Source organism: Trichosurus vulpecula, chromosome 3, assembly GCF_011100635.1.
Source record: "Trichosurus vulpecula isolate mTriVul1 chromosome 3, mTriVul1.pri, whole genome shotgun sequence".
Classification (NCBI taxonomy): Eukaryota; Metazoa; Chordata; class Mammalia; order Diprotodontia; family Phalangeridae; genus Trichosurus; species Trichosurus vulpecula.
In genome coordinates, this window is record NC_050575.1 from 210,599,864 (window position 1) to 210,625,872 (window position 26,009).

Below are 26,009 nucleotides of genomic sequence, written 5' to 3' on the forward strand. Positions count from 1 at the left end.
CTTTTTTTTTTTACCTAAAATTGATGAGGTTTGGAGTTGAGTGGTGCTCCAGACCCCAAGATACCGACACTCCAGGTCCTGCCAAATGAATTCAACTCAAGCCTTCTCAGCTAAGGAAAAAGACAAAGTTTATTAAAGATTCACCATAATGGGTTGGGTTAAGAAATCTTACCCTTGGTGACGCTCAAGCGGACTAGTTTCAATCTACTGAGCTAGACTGAATCTGAGCGCCTTCAAGGAGGCAAGATGAGACTTATATACGGAAAGATTATGGGAGGGATTGAGGGGTAGTCTCTAGTAGTCTGGGATGACTAGAGGAGGGGTTTAGAGCAGACTGGGGTGACTGGGTGGGAAATAGCTGAAGGCTACCTGGAGATGACAGATAATAAGAGAGCTACCAACTAGGTATAGATATTTTTATCAGGATCAAGGGTGGGAAACAGCCAGAAGGCAATCCAGAGGTAGCCAGACAATGGAAGGCTAGGCTAAGCTGTTTGGGCATGAAAAGCCAGATCAAATGGGAAGATTCAAGGTGCGGTTCAAAGGGGTTCCCACAGTCTAAACCTCATCAAAATGGCATCTTCAAATGTGAACCACTATTTTTAATCAATGAAAGCATAGGTCCAGAAAAAAATGGCAGTCTTGTCATTTTTCATTACATTCGCTCAGCCAGACCATGGGCAATGAATATCTCTGCCATCATTTGTGTTTTTGTAAAAACAAATTTTTGTCTTTCTATAAAGAATATTTTATAATTGCATTGTCTCTTGATAGATTGACTTCTACATATCATAAGCATTTTGAAATCACTTCGATGGGGCCTGTCTTTCCGCCATGTCCTCCAAGGTTTTGTTAATTGCTATATACAAAGTCTGATGATTTTTTTGGATTTTTTGGAGGGAGGGAAGGAGTACCCCTAGAGCTCGAGACTCTACTAGCATCTTCTCTCTCCCCAGGACAAGGCTAAGGCGGCCTCCGTTATGCCTACGTGGAAAAAGACCAGCCACATGACGACATCAGCGGAGGGATAGATGATGAGGCACAGAACAATACGCAGTGGGACCTGGGAGTCATCAAATTCGAGCCAAATCCACCCTGGTGAAGACCCAGTGGCGAGGGCCAGACGAGCAGAAACCCGCATCTCCGCCAGGGGGCGTACCCACTTGGGCCAGGCTAGCCTCCTAACTCGTACAGGTGTCAATAAAGTCTAAGCTATTCTACTGCCTCAGGCTCCAATTTGTCTGCTGACGCGGAAGTCCACACCCAGATGAGGCATCCCTGCCTTCCGTGGATTAATCCTGAGCTCCCGTTGGCTATCTTTGCCTTCAATCAAGTGATAATTCCGCCCCTCTCCTCAATCCTCCCCCACCCCGCTTGCTTTTCTCTCGCTGTTATTGGTCTTCGGAGGTAGGCTCCTCCCACACACACCCCACCTCCCCAACCCGAATTCTGAAACTAGCAAAGGCTGAAGCCGGAAGTGATGTAGCCCGCTGCGCGAAATTTGAATTGTAAGCTTAAGAGCAGCGGTTAAGAGGCATGCAGCCAGTGACTCCGGGTCTCAGGCACTGAGTCCAAGCACACCCCTCCCTGCCCTCCTTCGGCCTTCCCCGGCTCGGCTCCCTCATCTGACCTCCCTTCCCCCGGACTGCCCCGTGCCCTCCAGACCGCAGGTCAGTCAGTCCGAGCGGTCCCCCGATCCCAGTGCGAGCCACCCGGAGGAGGGAGGGGAGGAGGAAGGAAGGAAGGAGGGAGTTATAGGTTCCCGGGCCCCTCGGCCGTCGATGTAGGCATCTACACTGTGCCCCCGCCAGGCAGGACCATGAGACCAGGTCGCCGCAAATCCACCCCAAAGAAGCGCCCCGGGATCCCTTCTCAGCCTCGCGCCTCCACCTCCGCCGCACCCCCTGCAGGTAACCATTACCCTGCCCCGCCCCCCAGTCTCGGGCCCCCTTCCCCCGCCCTGCTTCGTCTTTCCTTCCCTTCGCTCCTCCAGCTCCGTTCTCTTTCAGCTAATGACCATTATTTGTCTTAGGCGCTTTTCGCCGCCGCAGGTATCCGGGTGGAGCGAGCGCTCGAATTCTCAGGGAGATCCGCAAGCTACAGAAGAGCACAGACCTGCTGATCAGGAGGGCACCTTTTGGTCGACTCGTGAGCATCAGGGAGAACCCCAGTCCTAACCTATAAGATTTCTTGTTTGTGAGCTTGCCCAGGTCTCCGCCTACCCTTAACAACGCGTTTTAAACTTTCTCCTGAGGTTTAGGAACTTCCTCCCAAGCCCTAGTATTTCCAATGATACCTTCCACCCCCATGGTTTTAATTTTCTCACTACCCCTAACTTAACTTATTTTGTCAAAATACTACCTATTAAGTACCTACTTAGTGATGTGTCCATCTCCTGGTTCGTATTGAAACCATCCCCAAGAATAAAGTCCAGAAAAGGGGTGGGGGGGGGCGGTGAGAAAGATTCCCTTTCCTGGCAAGAATATGTTTTAGCCTTTATCTTTTTTTTTCTGCCCTCCTCAAACTACAGGTTAGAGAAATATGCCTCCGATATACTCGAGGAGTGGACTTTTATTGGCAATCTCAGGCCCTACTGGCCCTACAGGAGGTGAGGAGAGGGGCAAAGGAGTGGGGTGGTTGTTGGGAGAAAGGACTGTCACAAAATACTACATGTTTTCCAAACAGCAACTGATTGGAAAATGGAATATCAGGAAGAAGCATATTTGAATTATGAGGTAGAATGCCTGAGGCCAATACCAGAAATAGCTGAGGGTTTGAGGGCTAGATAACTAAAGTATGTGGGAGCCCAAAGATCTAGACAGTGCCAGTCTAATACTATGCCCTCAGTGTCATTAGGTTCCATCTCTTACATAGTATTGAGCCCCTCCCAGAGACTGAGGTTCAGGAATGAAAAATGGTATTGTACCTCAATCATTCTTCTGTATGAGTTCAGTGGAACCTGCCTTTCAGAGGCAGCTGAATTTGGTATGCTAAAAGTAGAAAACACTAAGAAAAATTCCCCCAATTTTTTTAGACTACTTCAATTCCTCTATCTCTTTCCCTGTACCCAGGCAGCAGAAGCATTTATAACTCATTTGTTTGAAGATGCCTACCTCCTCTCCATACATGCCCGGAGGGTAACCCTGTATCCCAAAGATATTCAACTGGCCAGAAGGATCCGAGGTTTGCAGGAAGGACTAGGCTAAATACTTGAGTACCCATGGACCCTTAAACCCGGGAGTTAAAAATCTAATTCCTTTCTATTTCTCCAACCATTTGAGTTCCTAGTCTGGAGTTGCCACTTCCCATCTTCATCACCTTGTCATCATACCCATCTCTTGGGCACAGTTCTCTGGATAACCTTGGATTGTTCCTTTATACAAAATTCAAATAAAATGTTTTTAATTAAGGATCGGCCAGAATTGCCCTCTCTTTGGTGGGGGGAGAGCTGTGTGTGTAGGAAAAGATAAGAGCAGGGATTACCTAGAGAAATGTCCTCTGGAGTCTGTTATCAAGATTCCTTAGTGGTGGGTTCATTAAAAATATAGAGATAGGAACTGGACCTATGATTTTATTGGCATAGGTGAGGAAACTCCCTCTACTGAAGCAGTGGTGCCTCTGCAGCTTTAAGAGCTGGGTTAAGTGACTTGTCTAGTGTCAAGAGATTCTATGTTTTAGAAGTAAAACTTGAACCCAGGTTTTGAGGCTGGCACTCTAGGCGCCTTAATACTCGGCCTCTCAAATTTGCCCCTGGTGGGAACAATGGGAAGAATTAGAGAAGTGGCCTTTAAGGTAGTACAGAATTTTTCTCATTCCCCTTTCCTCTGTTGCAAGGGGCAGTACTTGCCTGGTTGACCATAGTTTTGGCCATCTTACCCCTTGAATAATAACATTGTAGGACTTGTCTATTTTGAAATCTGTCTTCCTGGGGGTCCTTTCACTACCAGTTGATCCTCTGCTATTTCTTGAAAAGCAGGGAGATCTAAGCCTTAAAACTCTAAGAGATGTTGGGGTGGTTGTCATTTGAAATCAGGATGATCTGGGTTCAAATCCTGCCCCTGACACATAATAGCAGAGTGAGTCTGAATTAGTCGCTTAACCTCTCAGTACTCTAAGCAAATCTTATAAGACGTAAGTTTCAGAACTAGTGCCTATCTAGGGTAGCAGAGGAAATCTCTAATCAAAACTTTTTGACACCAATGAAATCAAAGTTATGATTCCCCCCTCAAAAAACCCTAAATTCAAATGCAAATTGTTAGATGATTAAGCTGATCTTCATCTTAATGAATAATGTTTGGCATATTCATCTTTGAGTTAAAATTTCACCAATATGTATTTTAATTCTGTATGCTTATGTTTACAATCTTTTTTTTTTCATTTTTTTATTGGTGCTTTTTTTTTTTGAAGGGGAGAAGGCAGGGCACTTGGGGTTAAGTGACTTGCCCAAGATCACACAGCTAGCAAGTGTGTCAAATGTCTGAGGCCGGATTTGAACTCAGGTCTTCCTGACTCCAGAGCTGGTGCTCTACCCACTGCACCACCTAGCTACCCCATTATGTTTACAATCTTAACTTTAAAAAAAAGCTAAGAAGAGTTTTTAAATATAATCTGCCAAAGTGGAATAAAAATCCTAAATTCAACAGGTTGTTGGAGTAAATGTAGAGAAGCGCATGTCTATGACAAGAGTCTCACTAGGAAGTCTTCCCCTATACGCAGAGAGTCCTGAATTGAAGATTCTTTGATCTTGAGAAGAGAGTGAGAAAAAGAACATCAAGTCTTAGGCAGCAAATAAAATTGCTAAACTGTCACTCCACAAGCGTTTGTTAAGGACCTACTATCTGCCAGGTACAATGACTGTAATAATTTAAATGAAAACATTAAAAGGAAGGTGAATGCTGAGTATTTGCAAAAACCTATGTTGATGCTGCAAAACAGAATGAAATACATACCTCCTTCCTCAGCTAAGAGGTGAGGAACCAGTAGAGCAAAGGGTTACATATATTGTTAGGTACAGTCATTTACTAGCTGTTTTTACTTTAAAAGGGAGAGTTCAATTCCAAGAGGCGGGAAGGGTATGGGATACATCCAAAAGTGACTGAATTAAAAACAAAAGGCATCAGTACTCATAATCTTACTCATTTCAGTCTGGTATCCAGAACATGTAATACATATTAGAACAAAGAAAAATACGGGCACTTAAATATTGCTGCATTTTGCTTTGGCGCCCCCCTCCCCGAAAACCCTAACGAAGTACATTCCTAAAACAACCATATGTACACATTTATTTATAGCAACTCTTTGTAGTGACAAAGGACTAGAAACTAGGAGGGAATGGATAGAAAAATCATGGTATTTGAATACAATGGAATATTATTGAACCTAAGATATTATAAAAGGTAAAGTTTCAGGAAAACAAAAGACTTGAGAGCTAATACTGAGCAGAACCAGGAAAACAGTTTATACCTAAATAACACTGTAAAGATGAATAACTTTGAAAGACTAGAATTCTGACCAATTAAGGAGCATGCTACCCATCTCCCGATATCAATATCAAGATGCAGAAGGAGGCATAAATTTTTAGACTTGGCTAATGTAGGAATATGTTTAAAGCCTTGATGATGCCTATTTGTTATCAAATTAGTTTTATATTTTTCCAGGGGGAGGGGAAGAGGAAGAAAAAAAAATACTTAATTGAAAATTTTTTTTAAAAATAAAATTTCAAGGATATTTTAATGTTTAGGTAAGGTAGGAATGGGAAGAGTCAAGGCTAACTGCAAGGTTCTGAACCTAAATAAATGGAAAGATGGTGGTCCCCTAAACAGAAACAGGAAAATTTGAAGGAGCAAGTTTAAGAAGGAAGATGTGACAAGGTAATTTTTCTGTATTATTAAGACAGGTAGTCACATGACTAGCTGGAACTTGCAGGACTTAGCTAACATCAGATTTAGCTCCAGTGATTAATTGGTTAGTGATAAATGAAAAAAAGAATTTATTTACCTCTATTGAAGAGGAGCATTTCAAGTAGCTAGGTATAGCTACTATTAATGGTTAGTCTGCAAATTCCAGCTTTATCCCTAGAGTATGCTGACTAGTTTATTATTTTACCTGACAGATCTTCCCCTTCTGTCTTCTATCTTTCATCCTCTACGGGGATACCCTGTATCCCACCTGCCTTGTCATTAAAACCTATATAAATTTGCTGAAACAGCTACTTGGGGCCATTTTTTTGTATGTCATGGATCTATACTCAGCATTACAATATAAACTGGTTATTAAATGTGTCTGCATGTTGATTAATATGATTGGCAGCAGTACCTATCAGCGAATCCTTTGACAATTTTAATGCCAAAAATAAAGAGTTCTATTTTGGGATATAAATGAATGCATGAAACTACTTGTATTGAAGTCTTACTATGTGCCAGGCATTGTGCTAAGATGTTCCTTTAGGGAGCCTATATTCCGATGGGGGGAAAACAATGCATAGGGGTGAATGGTGGTGAGGGAGGAATGTTTTTATCTGGAAAGTCAAGGGGGTGGTGAGTCGAGCCACAGGACAATTAATTACCTGGTTCTTTCCAGGAATGTCAGTGTTGATTTGATTAAAGCAGACAGGAAACAGCTTGGCACCAAGGCCAGAGAGCAGCCTGGTATATCTGGTCTGAGCTGACTATGGAGAACTCTCACCCAGGGCAGGAGTTGAAGTGCCAAGTGGGATATATTGAATTTAACATCCCTTTAGGATATTTGGGTGGAGGTATCTAGCAGGCAGTTGATAATGTGAAACTAGAGTTAAAGGGGAAGAGTCAGTATACAGATTTGGTCATCATCTGAGTAGAGGTGATACTTGAACCTATAAGATTGAACTAGATGGTTATGATGCGGAGCATAGAGAGAGAAAGAAAAGGTCCAGGACATTCCTGGGCTTAGGGCAGCTGAGAAGGAATTGCATTCTAGGCTTGGAGGATAATGGGAATCTAGGGTAGACAATGGAATGCTGATCTGGGGACACAGCAAGCTAAACTAGGAACAAGTCATTCATCCTCCACTGTCTCACTGCCTGCTCTTTAACCCTGTGCATTCTGGTTTCTGGCCCCCACCACTTAACTGAAACTGCTTCCAACCACATTAGCAATGATTTCACCTGCTAAATCAATTCCTTTTCTCCATCTTTATCCTACTTGACCTCTTTGCAGCTTTTAACACCACTAAACATCCCTTTCTCCTGGATTCTTTTTCCTTCTTTAGCTTCCTAACAGAATTCTGTCCAAGATCTCCTGGGAAGCAGAATGAAATCTGAGTGGCAAGAAGTAGAAACACCTACTGGGAGGGGAGGAGAGCTGTCATGGAGCAGTGGAAGATATAACAGACAGAGGCACTGACGGGCAGTAGTGACAGGTGACACCTGGATGTCTGCAGGATTGCTGCAGAAGATAAGCATGGTGATGAAACAGCCATGAAAGGTAGCACTGAGGGGAGCCCTATGCAGGTTACTAATGGGTGTCACAGAGGCTCTGCAGGTCCCTGGGGGATGGAGTGGTCACCGGAGAAGAATTCTTTTCTAGGGGCTCAGTTGCAAATCTCATCTTTTTCCATTAATTTTTAAATAAAACTGTTCTGTTTTGAACCTTTTGAGCCTGTGTGTTTGTAAGAGGTAAGTGATTACCTTTGGATAGTGCCAGATACTAAAATTCCCAAGTCGTTTGATTAGGGTGACAGGCCCAGGGAAGTAAGAGGTGTCCAGAATGTACCTGTGCCCTTGTGTCACGAATGAGCCTCTGAAACAAGGGTTATATAAAGAAAAATTGCCTAACAATTCCAAAAGTGTAATAGGTTGTCTCAATATATAGTGAGTTTCCATCACTGGAAGTTTTCAAGCAGAGGCTGGAGGACCACTGGGTTCTAGTATTATAAAGGGAATTACTGTTCAGGTAGAGGTTACAGTAGATCATATCTGAGACCTCATCCAGCTCTGAGACTCTGTGAGTCTGAGTTCTCTTGCCTCACTCCTAGGCTTTCTCAATAAATTGAATAGTTTTCAATTCCACCCTTCCTAACCTAGTCTCCATTAGCTTCCAAGTACTATACTCTTTACTAGAAAAGGATGGGGGTTGTAAAGATACATTCCAATTCCTCCATTAAACAAAAATTACCCCCTTCTCAAAACAGATTGTATGTTTTAAGGAGGTAATAGAATGTAATTGTAGCACCTAGCCCTCCTTCCCCATTACCTAGGTTCTAGAAGGCTGTTGTTTGTCTAATGACATCAGGAGGGTGATGTCTTGACTTGCAAATGAACTGGATTTCAGTGCAGCAGGACTGTGCAAAGTCATCAACCTCACTCTCTCCTCCATCGTCACCTGAGTCTGTTGGCAAGAGTCAAGGTTGGAAAGGTATGTCTAGAGAGCAGTTTGTCTGAAAAAGATTCGGGAGTTTTAGTGGACTTCAAGCTGAATATTAATAGTGTGATATGACAAGGCAAAAAAGCTAACGCTACGTTAAGGCACAGCGTCTAGGATCTGGGAGGACCCTAGCCACTCTTAGTGTTTTGTGTTCATTTTTGGTGCCACATTTAAGGAAGCACGTTAAAAAGCTGAAAGGTTATCAGGATGGTGAGAGACCTTGAAATCATATCATACAGGCATCAGTTGCAAGAATTAGGGGCTTTTCATTCTCTCTCTCTCTCTCTATGTGTATGTGTGTTAATATGTATATGGTGAAAAAAATCTTAATTTGTTCACATATGTATATATATGTGTATATGTACATATATGTTGTTTATATATCTTGGATAACCCTTTTCTGAGAAATTTAATAACAGATTTTTTTTCCTATTCAACCACTTCCTTTCTTATCCTAGGTCTATTAATATTTTCACAGAAGCTTTTCATTTTCATATAACCAAAGTTACCCATTTTATCTTTTATAATTGTTTATACATCTCTATAGTTAGTCAATAAGCATTTATTAAGCTCCTACTACGTATCAAGTAATGTGCTAAGTGGGGATACAAAGAAAGGCAAAATCAATCCCTGTCTCAAGGAGCTCACGGTCTAAGGAGGAAGACAGCATTAAAAACTATGTACAAGCAAGAATAAATGGGAGATAATCAGTAAAGGGAAGGCACTGGCACTGAAGGGGATCAAGAAAGGCTTCTTGTAGAAGGTGAATTTTAGCTGAAACTTGAAGGAAGTCAGGGAAGCCAGAAAGAGGAGATGAGGAGGGAGAGTATTCCAAGCATGGGAAACAGCCAGTGAAAATACCTGGAGCCCGGAGATGAAGTGGTTCGTGCAAGGAACAGCAAGGAAGCAGAGTTATTGGACCGCAGAGTACCTGTGGGGGAATAAGGTATAAGAAGAATGGAAAGGTAGGAGGGCCCAGGTTATGAAAGACACCGAATGACAAACATCCTAATGGTGATGGGAAGCCATTGGGGTTTACTAAATAGGTAAGGCAGCGTAGTCAGATCTGCACTTTAGGAAAATCAGTGTGCCGGTTGAATGAATGGAGGATGGTCTGGAGTGGGGAGACTACCCAGTAAGCTGTTGTAATAGTCCAAGGGTGAGGTGATGAGGACCTGAAACAGGTGGCAAACAGTGTCAGAGGAGAGAAGGGGGTGTGTAGGAGAGGTGTTATGAAGATAAAATTGACAGGGCATACTGGGTATTGGGAGATGAGAGTGAGGAGTCGATGACACCTAGGTTGTGAGCCTGGGTGACTAAGAGGTAGGGGGTGCCCTCAACGGTAATACGGCAGTTCAGAAAGTGGAAAGAGGGTTAGAGAGGAAGGATAATGGACATGTTGGGCAGGTTCGGTTTAAGATGGTTACTGGACAGCATGCAGTTGGAGAGGTGAGAAGAGGTTAGAACTGAGGTTAGGGCTCAGTAAATCTGACAATCATCAGCATGGCTGTAAGGAATGTATATATATCTGCTTCTCTTTTAATTTTTCTTATGGCAAGAGTTTTACTATTAAGGTCACATATCCACTTAGAATTTATTGTGCAATACAGTGCAAGTAAGGTGTTAATCTAAACCAGGGCTTCTTAAATTTTTTCCACTCATGACCCCTTTTCAAGCTTTGACAGTGTTGTTGGCGTTGCACAGCCTGAGGGCATGCACAGTGCAAAGTACACATGCTTTGCATTCAGAACCAAGGCTGCAGTGAAGTTGCCCGATGCACCATGGGCAACCACTGCCAGAAACACCTCAGATTCATTACGTGTTTGATTTTTAATTAATTTTTGATCGTTGCGGTTCAGAAAATTTTTACCGTTGCCAAATTTTTCATGACCCCCGTATGGGGTCGCAACCCACCGTTTAAGAAGTGCCGATCTAAACCAAATTTCTGTGACAGTGCTCTATAGTTTTCCCTGCAGTTTTTATCAAATAAAGAGTTCTTTCCTAAATCATTATGTTTTCTGTTACTGAATTTCATTGTTTGTCCCCTGGCTAATCTGTTACATTGATCACCTTATCTCTTTTTAAACAAGTACCAAATAGTTTTAATGATTGTTGTTTCCAATATAGTTTGAAGTCTAGAAATGCTATTTTCCCTTCATCCCCACCTCTTTACATTATTTCATTCAATATTCTATATCTTTTGTTTCCCCAAGTGAAATTTATTATTTTTCTATAAAATCCCTTTGATAATTTGATTTAGTATTTGGCATAATATTAAAACTATAAATTAACTTTGGTGGTATTGCAATTTTTATTATATTGGCATGACCCAGCCGTGAGTACTGAATATTCAGCCATTCAGGTTGTTCTTTATTTTTTTAAGGAGTACTTTGGAATTGAATCTGTACAAGTCTTTTTTCTTGTCTTTGATAACTTGATCCCTAGATATTTTATGCATTTTGTAGTTACTTGGGGAATGGCTGACCAAGTTATAGTATATGATTGTGATGGAATACTATTGTGCTATTATAAGAAATGATGAGCAGGATGCATTCAGAAAAACCTGGAAAGAATTACATGAACTGATGCAAAGTAAAGTGAGCAGAATCAGGAAAACAGTGTACACAGTAACAGCAATATTGTATGCTGATCAACTGTGAATGACTTAGCTATTCTTAGCAATACAATGATCCAAGACAATTCCAAAAGATTAATGATAAAAAATGTTCTCCATCTCCAGAGAAAGAACTTGTGGAGTCTGAATGCAGACTGAAGCATACTTTTTTTAAGCTTTCTTTATTTTTCTTGGGGCTTTTTTTTGTGATCTGTGTCTTCTTTCATAACATTTCCATAACTAATATGGAAACATGTTTTGCATAACTGCACATGTATAACCTGTATCAAATTGCTTGCCTTCTCAATGAGGGGAGAGGAGAGGGAGGGGGAAAGTTTGGAACTCAAAATTTTTAAAAATGTTAAAAATTGTTTTTACATGTAGGGGGAAAATAAAATATTAAATTGAAAATACATTTTATATAGGAGCATAGCATGTAGAAACTATGGAGCAGCTTTCCCACTATCCTTAGCTACTCAGCATTAGTCAGCTCTAAATCACTTTGGGACATAGCCCCTTAAAGAGCAGGTGTTCTCAAAGTGTGATGCAGGGACCTCCAGCAGTCCTCAGGATTTTTCAGGGGTTTTGTGAGGTCAAAATTATTTTGTTAATAGTAATACTAGGACATTTCTCTTTCTTACACAAGAAATATCACTGTCAGGAATGTCTGGAAGTTAGCTTAAAGAGCAATTGTTAAATATGTAGTGTGAGCATATATACCTCAGAAGCCCAAGGCTTGAGTTAATTGTTTTAATTGTCTAGACTTAAGAAAGTGATAGATAAAATGGTAATAATGCAGATTAAACTTTAAAATTGTGCCGTTCATACATTTTTTTCGGGGAGCTGGTTGTTAACCATTTTTCCACTATACCCCTGAACCCACATGAAAACTCTTTGGCGAGGTCCTTAATAATTTCTAATAGTGTAAAAAGGTCCTGAGACCAGAAAGTTTGAGAAACTACCGTGAAGAGTTTGAGACATGAAACAATGAAAATGACTAAAGAGCTAGCCTAGGTTTCTGCCATTTGTAATTTAGGGCATTTTTTTTTTCTATTGAGTTGTTTCCTCCCCTCCTACCCACCTTTATTCTCATCTGGATCCAACCTAAACCAAAGCTAGATTTAATACAGGGGATTGGAGCAGGAGGTAGGTACCAAATAATGATGTAATTGGAAGTGTCATATGGTACCTTTCAAATATGATGTAAAGAGGTAGTCCTAATCTCTAATCTCTCAAAAACTAAAAAGAAGGCAGCCTGGCATTTTATGCAAGTCAAAAGGCCTTCCAGGACTAGTAAATCTATCTTCTTATCATAGAAGTTTCTTCTCCCAGGATTTAAGTAGTTTGTGCTTTAGGGGCCTAGTGGTGAAAAAAAGGGAAAAGGGGATGGTGAAAGAAAAAGAAAAGACATCTGCGTTATTTAACCTAGGGAGCCTGGGGAGGGAATTTGATCACAGTCTCTAGAAGGACACTGGTGAACAGCTCCCTTCCTCAGAAAGCAGGAGCAAAAGAGATAGGTATAAGCTGTGGCAATAAAAACTTCCTGTCTATAATAGACGCTGGAAATAGTTTGTTTTGGAAGGCGGTTGAATCTCCCTGGAGAGCCTGGCATTGGCTCTCAGTTCATGTCTTTGGTTTTACAGATTCAACTTCTAAATAAACTCTGAACTCCCCAAACTCATAGGGAGACCTGGGGAGGAATAACATTTCTACAGCAGAAAAATAAAGGATTAGGGGGCCTAGGTGGGGTCGGATGAGAGGATGAGTCTTTTCATGTCCAGCAACTGTGGAAAAAGAAGTTGGGGTCGGACCAGGTTTCCAGCAACAGCCACTGTGGCGCTGGGAAATAGCAGGCGGTCCGGTCTGGTGGCAAAGTAGCAATGGATAGGCATGCTTTTAAGTCAAAGTATGTTGTCACTAGGTGGCACTATTACACCATAGCCTGTATTCTACCATGGTAGATGGCCTTAAGGTAGAAACCAAGAGGCACACTTTTCCAGGCAATAAATTCATCAGGCAACAAGCATTTATTAACTGCCTTCCAGGTCCAGTTCTCCTTTGAATCTACAGTTCCTTCCCTTCTCTGTGATTGGAAGGGTCACACTCCTGGAAGCCACTTCCTGACCTGAATCTCCCTCCAACTCCAGGGTGGACTGTTGTCCATTGTCCTCCTGGGCTCTGAGAGAGGGGCAGGGGACACAGTCCACAAAGCTGCTTCCTTCCTTTACTGCCTAGATGGCCTTTTCAGGTCTCCCGGGCACCACTTCCTAAAGGTATAAGAGGTCATAAACACACCTTTACACTTCATTTAACACATTAGCATTTCCAGACCCACACTGAGCAAAGAGATGTCATTTCTAATTGTAACAGACCATGCTGGCCCTCACTGACTGAAGGCCAGAAAGGTTAGATTTCACCGCTCCTCCTCCCCAGGTCTTCCAGGATCCTTATGGGGGTTTGCTCTCTTCAAATGACATCAGCCCTCACCTATGGTGTTCCCCCACCCTTTGTAGGGGGTGGGTCTGCACTCCAGTTCTATTAGGTACTAACAGATTAGCTTTTACAAAATAATATTAACTTCCAAAGGTATAACAACAAACATTCCCCCAACATGCTGGAAGTATAATCCTGCTCCCCTCCTCAACCACCTCAGTCTCTGGAGAGGGGAAGGGGATTAGATTCATAGTTTAGCTCAATTCCCATATAGTCCCAATTTCAAGTCCAAAACCCCACCTCAGGCTCAAGCCTTAATAGGGCTCCCATGCCAGCCTGCCTGCTCCACCCTGCCTGCAATCCTGGCTCAAAGGTCTCCATGGCTCCAACTCCTGGCCCCCTGGGGATCACTTTCTACACCTGAAACTGAGGACAAACAACACAGAACAGAAACAAACCCCACCACACCCATTTCTCAGAGCTGGGGTAAAAGAAGGAGCAGGAAGAAGGCAAGTCCTCCTGCTCCCACCCATTCAGTTCATGGCATCCATGCTGGGTGAAGTGGATAGCCCAGACGAAAAGGAAAGACACAGGCAGCCAATCAGAGGAGGGCACCCCCACCCATGTGGAATGGATACAGGGGAACCAGGCATTCCCTGAGAAGGCCATTTATAATTATGAATTTCTTCTTCCCCCTCTCCTACTCCTAATGCTCCATTATCTCCAGCATACTGCTTTATCTCTTCCTTCATTCTAGTCTCTGCTGAAGATGTGGCTCTTCTCCACACCAAGGACAACTCTTATAGCTACCTTTGATCCCATCCCCTCCTGTCTCCCCTAGGAGTTGGCCCTTTTAATTATGCCCCTTTCTCTCTAGTCTTCATCCTTTCCCTTTCTCCTGACCCTTTCTCTTTTGTTGTTGTTCAGTCATTTCTTGGCAAAGACGCTGGAGCGGTTTGCCATTCCCTTCTCCAGCTCACTTTATGGATGAGGAAACTGAGGCAAACAGGGTTAAGTGACTTTCCCAGGGTCACATGGCTGGCAAATATCTGGCGCATGATTCTAATTTCAATTTCTCTGTATTCCAAGCCCCGTGCTCTATCCACTGTGCTGCCCAGCTGTTTACAATGAAATGTCGGTGAAATCACTGGTTCTGTCCCTCATCCTACTGTTGTTGTTAGAAGAATTTAAATTTGTTGTTATTGTTCAGTTGTTTCAGTGCTGTCTGACTCTTCACCATCCCATTTGGGGTTTTCTTGGGAAAGATACTGGAGTGGTTTACCATTTCCTTCTCCAGCTCATTTTACAGATGAGGAAACTGAGGCAAACAGGGTTAAGTAACTTTCCCAGGGTTGCACAGCTAGTAAGTGTCTGAGTCCAGATTTGCACTCAAGGCCCCCTGACTCCAGGCTCTCTATCCTCTGCACCACCTAGCTGCCCCCTCCCCCAAGTAAATCAAATAGAGAGATGTAAAAAGGTCACTTTGCCCCAATGAGAGACCAGCTGAGGTTATATGATATAAATGTGTAGTGGACTCGGCATGATTTCAAGATTCTCCAGCTTCATCATCAGCAGGTGAGTAGGAGCGAAGATAATAGATAGTGACGGTAATCCAAGGCTGAGACTTAGCAGGACAATATTGGCCATAGGATTAGGGGGCAAGGGACTTGAGAGATGAAGGGCATCGGGTTGAGATAGGGAAAGAGTATAGCTCTTTTATGGGTGATGGCCTGGGAAAGAACTGAGGGGTGGAAGGATTGGAAGTCCCGTTGAGGATGAAGAACAGGTGTGTGATTGTAAGGCAGAGGGAAAGATAGAATAATAAAAGATTACGATTTGATAAAGGAAAATTGTCTTACATCCCTTTGCTTTGTTTTGTTTCCTTTCCTTAGCATACGTACATTTCTGTGTCTTTTATACTCAGTCATGTTCTAACTCTCCCCTTCGATTATAATGTCCTTGAGAGAAAGGCTGTTTTCTATTTCCTTTGCATTTTCCCCTTGGCAGGACTCTTCTACTACCTACAAATATCATCATCCTCACCACCACCACTAGCATTTACATAAATGCTGAAAGGTTTGCAAAGCACTTTACAAATATTACTTCATTTAATCCTCACAACACTGGGAGATAGGTGCTATTGTTATCCCCCTTTGACGGATGAAGAAACTTTGGTGGGGAGAAGTAAGTGATTTGTCCAGGGTTTCGAGCTAATAAATTTCTGAGACAGGATTCAAACTCAGATCTTCCTGTCCAGTACTCTACTATTTCCACCTAATTGCCAATATCTCATTATCTTTTCAAGTCACCATCCTATATATTGCCTCAATTCCATAGCTAAGTTCACCCCTTTCCCACTCCCCAAAAAAGCCACCTACATTTGCTGCCTCCATTTCCTCTTCTCCACCTCACTTCTCAACCCTTTGCAATCTTGGCTTCCAAACCCACCACATATAGGAAACAGTTCTCTTCAAGGTTGTCACTATCTTTTCAAACTTTTTGCTAGATTTTACTTTTATTTTACCTTCATTTGCAACTATATTCCTTAACCTTCTCTACCTAAAAAAAAAAAATCCCTTGCAACAAAGAATAAAAAGTTTGGCAAAATTAACCAACACATCAATTGAAAGTGACAGTAAATGAAATGTTCCACATCGATAGTCCTCCCCCCCCTCCCCCCCCCTCTCTCCCAAAGAAGGGAAGGGAGCAGTTTATTTTCTCATCTCTTACCAATTATCTCTTAATTGCTAAATACAATGGCCTTTTTCGATCTCCAGGAGGTTCCTGACCTTGGCTATAATAACCCAGCTGACCACTCCTTCCTTTTGAATATTCTCTCCTCTTGAGTTTTCACGACTTAGCTTGGTCCTGGTTCTCTTCTTACCAGTCTGGCCACACCTCAGCCTGCCTGAATGAATCATTACCTGTCTTCCACCACCCCTAGGAGTTCAGGGTATTGGGGGAATTGGAGCAGCAAGTGATGGTGAGAATAGAGTGAAAGACACTGACTCCCTCTTGTGACTCAATTCTGGAGCAAGCACAGTTCCCTTTCTATTGTAGACCTGAAAGTTTGGTTAAAGGAGGCAGACAGACCTAAGTGATATAAAAATTTATATTACTTATTCATTTCTCCCCTTAAGCATAGCAGACAGACATGATCAAAAAGCCTGAATGACTTATACAGAAGAATGAACAGGTTTTTATATTTTTAGAACAGTCACAATTCAGCATGTTTTTGTGTTACTCAATTTTATGATCCCCATGTATGTTTAACCATGATACAAGACAAGGATTTTCCTTAACGGAATAGGTTGTAAATACAATAAGATAAGAGTGTTGACAAGTGTCAGTTAAAACTACAACCCAGCGTTTCTGTGTTTAATTTACCATTAACATTCCATAACATAGTATATGCCCATAAAATATTAATCAAGGTAGTTCCTCAGGATGAGGGTCTCATCCTTTAATGGTTAACAGGGGAAAGAATGTTCTTAGGTCAACCCGATCTGGCCTTGTTGACAGAGGAAAAAGGTATTCTCTGAGCAAACTTCAAAGAACAAAGAAGCCCAGGTCCAGGCTCTTCTTTCAGCTGATCATTAATTCAGGCTCTGGGTCTTACTGAAATTACAAAAATGGCTTCTTTTCGGGGTGGAGCCAAGATGGCAGCTGGAAAGCAGGGACTTGCATGAGCTCCCTGCCGGGTCCCCCCAAAAACCTATAAAAAATGGCTCTGAACAAATTCTAGAACTGCAGAACCCACAAAATAGCAGAGGGAAGCAGGGATCCAGCCCAGGACAGCCTGGATGGTCACTGGATGAGGTCTATTGCACACAGAGCAGAGGGGAGCGGAGCCCAGCGTGGGCAGCGGCAGGACCAGCCAGACCAGGAGCTGGGTGAAACAGGCCCTAGTGCCCTGAATCAGTGAACTGTGGCAGTTACCAGACTTCTCAACCCACAAACACCAAAGACAACAGAGAAGGTTAGTGGAAAAAGCTGCTGGGACAGAGTGAAAAGAGTTCGCAGTTAGGCCACCGCCCCGGGGCAGCAGGGGTGGTGCAGCTACAGAACTACAGCTGCAGTTTCTTCCAGCCCCAGGCCCACCTGGCGACAGGAATTAAGTGGCGGATCAGAGCAGGAGTGCAGAGCCTGCTTAAGATTTGCGTAAGGTCCGGGTTGGGGGTCCTTGGAGAAGGAGGAGTGCTGGTGTGGCAGAGCTAGCTGTATAGAAATAGCTCTGAAATCAATAGAGCATCCCCTCAAGCTTAGAACAAAGTACTCTTTACAAGCAGTCATACCCTGCTGAAAAACTCAAGGGTCAGGTAACTTGGCTGGGAACATGGCCAGGCAGCGAAAATGGACTCAGATTCAGTCTCAGACTTTGGAATCTTTCTTTGGTGACAAAGAAGACCAAAACATACAGCCAGAAGAAGTCAACAAAGTCAAAAAGCCTACATCAAAAGCCTCCAAGAAAAACATGAACTGGTCTCAGGCCATGGAAGAGCTCAAAAAGGATTTGGAAAAGCAAGTTAGAGAAGTAGAGGAAAAATTGGGAAGAGAAATGAGAATGATTCGAGAAAACCATGAAAAACAAATCAATGAATTGCTAAAGGAGACCCAAAAAAATACTGAAAAAAAAAATATTGAAGAAAACAACACCTTAAAAAATAGACTAACTCAAATGGCAAAAGAGCTCCAAAAAGCCTATGAGGAGAAGAATGCCTTGAAAGGCAGAATTAGCCAAATGGAAAAGGAGGTTCAAAAGACCACTGAAGAAAATACTACCTTAAAAGTTACATTGGAGCAAGTGGAAGCTAGTGACTTTATGAGAAATCAAGATATTATAAAACAGAACCAAAGGAATGAAAAAGTGGAAGACAATGTGAAATATCTCCTTGGAAAAACCACTGACCTGGAAAATAGATCCAGGAGAGATAATTTTAAAATTATTGGACTACCTGAAAGCCATGATCAAAAAAAGAGCCTAGCTATCATCTTTCAAGAAATTATCAAGGAGAACTGTCCTGATATTCTAGAGCCAAAATAGAAATTGAAAGAATCCACCAATCGCCTCCTCAAAAAGATCCCAAAAAGAAAACTCCTAGGAATATTGTTGCCAAATTCCAGAGCTCCCAGATCAAGGAGAAAATACTGCAAGCAGCCAGAAAGAAACAATTTGAGTATTGTGGAAAAATAATCAGGATAACACAGGATCTAGCAGCTTCCACATTAAGGGATTGAAGGGCTTGGAATACGATATTCTGGAGGTCAATGGAGCTAGGATTAAAACCAAGAATCACCTGCCCAGCAAAACTGAATATCATGCTCCAAGGCAAAATATGGATTTTCAACAAAATAGAGGACTTTCAAGCTTTCTCAGTGAAAAGACCAGAGCTGAATAGAAAATTTTACTTTCAAACACAAGAATCAAGAGAAGCATGAAAAGGTAAACAAGAAAGAGAAATCATAAGGGACTTACTAAAGTTGAACTGTTTTGCTTATATTCCTACATGGAAAGATGATGTGTATGATTCGTGAGACCTCAGTAATAGTAGCTGAAAAGAAGATGCATATGTATATATATATATGTATGTATATGTATACATATGTGTGTCTATGTAGGTATATGTGTGTGTGTGTGTGTGTGTGTGTGTATGGACAGAAGGCACAGGATGAGTTGAATATGAACAGATGATACCTAAAAAAAAAAATCAAATTAAGGGATAAGAGAGGAATATATTGAGAGAGGGAGAAAGAGAGAGATAGAATGGGGTAAATTATCTCACATAAAAGTGGCAAGAAAAAGAAGTTCTGTAGGAAGGGAAGAGGGGGCAGGTGAGAAAGAATGAGTAAATCTTGCTCTCATCAGATTTGACCTAAGGAGGGAATACCATACACACTCAATTGGGTATCTTACCCACAGGAAAGAAGGAAGAAGAAGATAAAAAGGGGGGGACAATAGAAGGGAGGTGGAGGAGGTAATCAAAAACAAACCCTTTCGAAAAGGGACAGGGTCAAGGGAGAAAATTCAATAAAGGGGGATAGGTTAGGAAGGAGCAAAACACAGTTAATCTTTCACAACATGAGTATTGTGGAAGGGTTTTATATAATGATACACATGTGGCCTATGTTGAATTGCTTGCCTTCTTAGGGAGCATGGGTGTGGAGGGAAGAGGGGAGAGAACTTGGAACTCAAAGTTTTAAGAACAGACGTTCAAAAACAAAAAAAAAAAGTTTTTGCGTGCAACTAGGAAATAAGATACACAGGCAATGGGGTGTAGAAATTTATCTTGCCCTACAAGAGAAGAAGGGAAAGGGGGATGGGAGGGGAGTGGGGTGACAGAAGGGAGGGCTGAGTGGGAAACGGGGCAACCAGAATATACACCATCTTGGAGTAGGCGGGAGGGTAGAAATGGGGAGAAAATTCGTAATTCAAATTCTTGTGAAAATCAATGCTGAAAACTAAATATACTAAATAAATTAAATTTTTAAAAAATGAAATTACAAAAATGTTATAAAATGGTATTAAATTTCCTCACTGTTCAATTATGAGACTAGTCCAATTTCTATCCTGTGAGAAAACTATTCAATTGTAGGTATTGTGAGATAATTTTGTTGCATTGCTTGAACCTAACTAACCCTGTGTGTCTGGGAAGCTGGGCCACCTCTACCTGCTGTTCAGAGACCCTTAACTAAGGACCTAGGTTATGCTGGCCAGAAACCCAGTCAGATCCAAAGATTAATGCAAGCCGTTTTCTCACAATTGTACATTTCAAGTGGGGGCCATCTCTAGTTTTCCTGACCTATATCTTGCCACTGGACCCTAATGGCTTTGGAGGAGAAAGTGAGACTAATGACTTGACACAGCCCTCCCTGGCTTAAATCCAATTCACTTACAAGTCACCTTCCTGGTGTCATGGTCCTCCTTGAGAATAATGAACAAACAACCATAACATGTCTTATCTGAAAACTGGCCCCATATTAATAAATCAGTTATTGTGTCCATGTTCCTTTGATTGTTTACAGATAACTCTTTTAAGGAATTCAGGAACTTGGACCTGTTTACTCTCCCCCTCCCACCTTAGAAAGTCCCTAATCTTTCCTTCAGTTAGAAATCAGCTTACCTAATGTTGTATCCTGGTTAATTGATTCCTTTTAACTAATTGGTCATATTTAATTAATTGTTTTTAATGTATAAAAATCTATCTCCCCTGTATCCCCCCATATTTGGGGTCTAGTACCAAAGCTGAGGAAGGTGACTGGTCCTAATTTGTTGAGCAGTTGGCATGCATTGCTTAATAAATAGATGTTTCCTCAATTTGTTTCCTCAATTTATCTTTCACCCCTGCCACAATATCCCTCAAGGCCTTTTCTGATCCCTTTTCTCTTTTGTCTCCATAGCTCACTAGATCCTCATTAGATTGTAAGCTCCTTGAGGGCAGGGACTGTCTTTTGCCTCTTTTTTGTATCCCCAGAACTTAGTACTGTACCTAGCACACAGTAAGAGTTTAATAAATGTTTATTGACCTAGTGACTGACTCATCTGTCTAGTTTTCAGAAGCTCAATTATTATCTCTTTATAAGTGACTCCCACATCTATACATCCAGCCATATCTCTCTCCAGAGCTTCAGTACTACATCACTAACTGCATTCCATTGCCACCTCAAACTCAATATGATTTCAAAAACTCACTATCTTCCTCCAAATTTCTTTTGATGACACTACCATTCTTTACAGTTATGCAAGTCTGCAACCTTTATATTACCCTCAAGTCTTCCCTTTGCCTCACCCCTATATATCTAATCAATACTATGTCTTGTTGAGCCTACTTTTACAACACATCTTACATATGTCCCTTCTTTTCACTCAAATGGCCAACATCTGAGTTCATGCCTTAATCACCTCTTCCCCAGACAATTACAATAGCACCCTAATTGTACTCTTGGCCTTTAGTCTCCCCATTCACTAATCCATCCTCCATATAGCTACCAAAATAGTCTTCTTAAAACACTGTTCTAAGGCAGAGATGTAGAAAATTCTCAAAAAAAAAAAACCACCATGATGACTACTCAAGAAGAACCCCAAGTTCAGTTCAAACTTGTCTTAGTTGGTGATGGAAGTACCGGAAAAACCACAAACCACATTTGCAAAACTTCACTTGACTAGTAAATTTGAGAAGTATATAACCATATATACTACATATAGTATATGCAAGTATATGGCATATTGGATAGAGTACTAGGCCTGAAGTCAGAAAGACTCATCTTCATGAATTCAATCCTGACTTCAGACACTTACTAGCTATGTGACCTGGCCAAGTCACTTCACCTCATCTGTAAAACGAGCTGGAGAAGGAAATGGTAAACCACTCCAGTATTTTTGCCAAGAAAACTCCAAATGGGGTCATGATTGAAACGAGTAAACAACATGGCCACATTGGGGGTTGAGGTCCATCCTCTTGTGTTCTATACTAGCAAGAGTTTATTAAATTCAAAATATGGGATACAGCTGGTTGAGAAAAATTTGGTGGTCTTAGAGATGTGCCCTCTCTCAGTGTGCCTAAGCCCAGTGTGCCATTACAATATTTGACATAACATTAAGAGTTATTTACAAGAATGTACCTAACTGGCATAGAGGTCTGATGTAAGTATGTGAAAATAATCCAAAAGCATTGTATAGCAGCAAAGCGGATACTAAGGAGAGAAAAATCAAGGTGAAATCCTACCACAGGAAAAAGCATCTCCAGCACTGTGACATTTCAGCCAAAAGTAACTCCAATGTTGAGAAGCCCTTCCTTGAGTTTCCTAGAAAATTTATTGGAGACCTTAATTCAGAGTTGGTTGTCATGTCTTCTCTTGCACCCGCAGTGGTTGTCATGTCCCCAGCACTGGTAATGCAGGATGAACAGGACTTACAGATTGCTCAGACATCTGTGCTCCCTGATGAAAGTGATGGCCCATAAGGGAATGAAGCCACAACTCAAAGTCAGAGCAGTATGGAAAGTACAACTCTAGATACTGGTGCCTAGTGATTTATTTAGAGCACATTGTCAGAGCTCATTCATGCTCCTTTTCTTCTTGCTCTTCTTCTTCTTCCTCTTCTCCTTCTTCACCACCTTCTTCTTCACCACCTTCTTCTTCTCCTCCTCCTCCTCCTCATCCTCCTCCTTCTCCCCTTCTTCCTCCTCCTCCTTCTCCTCCTCCTCCTCCTCCTTCTTCTTCTTCTTCTTCTTCTTCTTCTTCTTCTTCTTCTTCTTCTTCTTCTTCTTCTTCTTCTTCTTCTTCTTCTTCTTCTTCTTCTTCTTCTTCTTCTTCTTCTTCTTCTTCTTCTTCTTCTTCTTCTTCTTCTTCTTCTTCTTCTTCTTCCTAATTGTGGAATGAGTTCAGACAGCCTGAGATTGTAATAGATTTCAAGTTCATAGAATAAAGTTTATCTAATGGCCTATAAACTTGGAAGTGCAGTCCCTTTTGGGTAGCCCTACACTCCTGTGTCTATGCCAGATGGTAGAAGGGTAGGAAGGGATTTTATTTCTTCTCCCTACCATAGACTATGAGGTCTAGCACCAGAGTTACTTACCCAGTAGGAGATACCCTATCCAGCAATTTGAGAATTTATGTCACAGTTTAGGCCTGTCTGAATTCATTTGCTTTCTTTTTAAATTAGTTTGTGCAAGATGTCATGACCTCCATTTGGATTGTTCTGTGTGTTTGATGGAGTTCACTAGAGAAATTTCAGGCACTTTATGTGTGCAAAGTCTGATTGGAAATTTTTTGTCTAGGCCTTCAGCTGGAATTGCCAGTGTATTGTAATACTCTCTAGAGCAAATTTTTGTGTCCCATATATTGTAAGGATTCAAAGGATTTTTTTTTTTACTAAACCCAGTTTCTATGGGTGGGTTCAGAGTATAGGGGCCCTCTGTCCTGGTGATAATCTTTATGAAGTCGGAACAAGTTCTTTGACTGAATTAGAAAGGGACCTTGACTGTTGACTGAGAAAGGATTATCCAAATCCCTAGGTGGCCATCAAAAGACAGATTCATTCTGCTCAAATGAGTCCAGACCTGGGAAGAATGTAGCTCCCAACATGTGGAAGATGCATTGAGCTAGACAGGGAAGTACCCCAAAAGAATCACTACTCTGTGGTAGCTCATGGACTATAGTAGGAGGAACCTACTAGCCACAACTAAACTAGAACCTACAAACTTGGAATAGTTAGTTTTAGAGGTAGGGTCTGACCACTCCAATCCATTTGGGACTAGCACAAATGATACTTGCTACTGGCCTGAGCCCAGGTAGACTTGATCCCACTTGGTGGAAAATAGAAAGGGGAGAATGCCCAAGCACCATACTGTAGCAACAGTTCTGCTAGCAGCTACTGTGGTTGTGTAAAACCAACAACAACCAGCACACAGAAGGCCACTAACACAGGTTCTTTGATCTGCTTTACTAAGGAAAGTAACATTAAGGGGTTAACAATCTTACTTTAATTCAACATACAAATATAAAATCACTTAGTTCAGGAGGAAAAGCCAGCAACCTGAACTTCACAGCAAATACAAACAAATTACAAACATACACAATATAAACAGACAAAATTACAATTCATAGTTACCAGGAAAGCACCAACATCTGGGTTTATAAGCCGGGGGCTCTTAAAATGGCTGCCCAGAGTCCCACGCCACTCTTCCAGTGACTGAGAGCCCTAAGGGAGAATGCCAACCTCTGGGCTTACATATCCTGTTCAGGGTCAAAGGGTGCTACAATGTGCAACTCAAACCCACATGACCTAAAAGCCTCTTGCATCACAAACATGTCACTCAAACCCATGCAAACCAGGCTTTCCCTTGAGGCAAGGAGGTCATCAAAGATTCCTAATTTAATCAAAGAAACAAAGGCCAAACTCTTCAAAGGCACTTGATTAAATAAGTGCTAAAAGAGAAAACAGTAAAAAAAAAAGTCCCACCTTAATGAATATTACACATCCTTACCAGGTCTAATAACTCTGTGTTGTCACACAAACACCAGGACAAGCAGTAACCTCTGAGAGTTTGTAAAATGATGGCGATTTGTTGAATTTGAAGTTAAGTGTAATTCCTAGACCCACTAGCTGTCAAAAGCCTAGACCTTCCTGGAAGAAGGCTAATCTCTGGACTAAGAACTATGTCACATGAACTTTGCTGAGATTCTTTACTTAGTACAAAGTACTAGGGAACACACTTGAAAGAACAGTGGCTCAAAGCCTCCTCAAGTCACTAGAGCTATACAGGCTTTGGGACTATGGATTAATGGGACTAAAAGTACTCTGGTTGATTTGCTTGGGAAAGCAAATGTTTAACTTGGGAGAGAGTTCACAGACATTGGTTTTCGAGCATCCAACCAGTCCAGAATTTCCAGAATGCAATCACAGAAAACAAAAAGTAAGATAACAAGATGTTAAACCAAGCATAAAAGTGGTGACCATGCTTGTTGATCCCTTTATGAACAAACTCTTTAACTGAATTAGGAGAACCTGGCCTCCCCTTCTAGGGGAGAGGCAAAAGGTGGGCTAACCGGAAGGACAGCACTGAAAAGACTGAAACGTCACCTGTTGTTCCTCCAAGCTGGGAGCTACTCTGCAAAGGAGACTCCTATGCCCATGCCAGAAGGCGGTGGGGTTGGAGGGGATTTTCTCTCCTTTCCCTACCATAGGCTCTGATATTAAGCACCAGAGCTACTCACCCAGAAGGAGACAGCCTATCCAGCAGCTTGAGAAATTATGGTACAGTTTAGATGAATCCAGCAGGGAACAGAAATACATATTCAGACAGACACAGACACAGTCAAGTAAGGGCTGTAGAAATGTCAAGGAATATGATGATCCCTTTGAGCAGAAGAGAGAGACTAGTGTGCATTCAAAGCAGAATAAGCCTGAAAATCAAGAGATAACCATTATGAGGACTCCATGAGGAGAAAAAAAAGACACCAAAACCCTACAGTACTGAAGTGTGAGTTGCCTTAACCACATGGGTTTCCTTTTCTTGGGTTCCACTACAGTTATACTTGTTTGTGCACACTCTTCTTGCAGATTCTGTGTGTATTTCTTTTTTTTTTTTTGTCTTTGGAGGGGAGAAGGCAGGGCAATTGGGGTTAAGTGACTTGCCCAGGCTCGCACAGCCAGTGTGTCAAGTGTCTGAGGTCACATTCGAACTCAGGTCCTCCTGACTCCAGGGCCAGTGAGCTACTCATTGCGCCACCTAGCTGCCCCTCTGTGTATTTCTAGGAGAGTACACCTAGGTGGCTCAGTGGATAGAGTACTGGGCCTGAAGTCAGAATTCAATTCAAATCCAATCTCAGACACTTACTAGCTGTGTGACCCTGGGCAAGTCACTTAATCCTGTTTGCCTCAGTTTCCTCATCTATAAAATGAGCTGGAGAAGGAAATAGCAAACCACTCTAGTACCTTTGCCAAGAAAACCCTAAATAGGGTCACAAAGAGTCTGACCCAACTGAGACAACTCAACAATAAAAAATGCCCTAGGTTTACATGAGAGAATGGTTTGTAGCTCTTGTTCTTAATATGTGGTCTT

At 41.9% G+C, this 26,009-nt stretch overlaps 1 protein-coding gene and 1 pseudogene across 1 annotated transcript; both read left to right on the forward strand.

Annotated features, from left to right (window-relative positions):
* The first annotated feature begins 1,532 nt into the window (after window positions 1–1,532).
* CENPA (centromere protein A) lies at window positions 1,533–3,411 on the forward strand. Its single transcript, XM_036752683.1, has 4 exons — window positions 1,533–1,910; window positions 2,033–2,148; window positions 2,531–2,608; window positions 3,072–3,411. Exons 1-4 carry the CDS (start codon window positions 1,820–1,822, stop codon window positions 3,204–3,206), a joined length of 420 nt encoding a protein of 139 aa, XP_036608578.1. The 5' UTR covers window positions 1,533–1,819; the 3' UTR covers window positions 3,207–3,411.
* Window positions 3,412–21,505: 18,094 nt separating this feature from the next.
* Window positions 21,506–22,406, forward strand: LOC118842375 (annotated as a pseudogene).
* Window positions 22,407–26,009: the final 3,603 nt, after the last annotated feature.

Coding starts and splice junctions, on each gene's coding strand:
- CENPA (XM_036752683.1), top strand. CDS start 1,820: ATGAGACCAGGTCGCCGCAAATCCACCCCAAAGAAGCGCCCCGGGATC. Junction 1,911..2,032: donor CTCCGCCGCACCCCCTGCAG/GTAACCATTACC, acceptor TATTTGTCTTAG/GCGCTTTTCGCCGCCGCAGG. Junction 2,609..3,071: donor CCCTACTGGCCCTACAGGAG/GTGAGGAGAGGG, acceptor CCCTGTACCCAG/GCAGCAGAAGCATTTATAAC.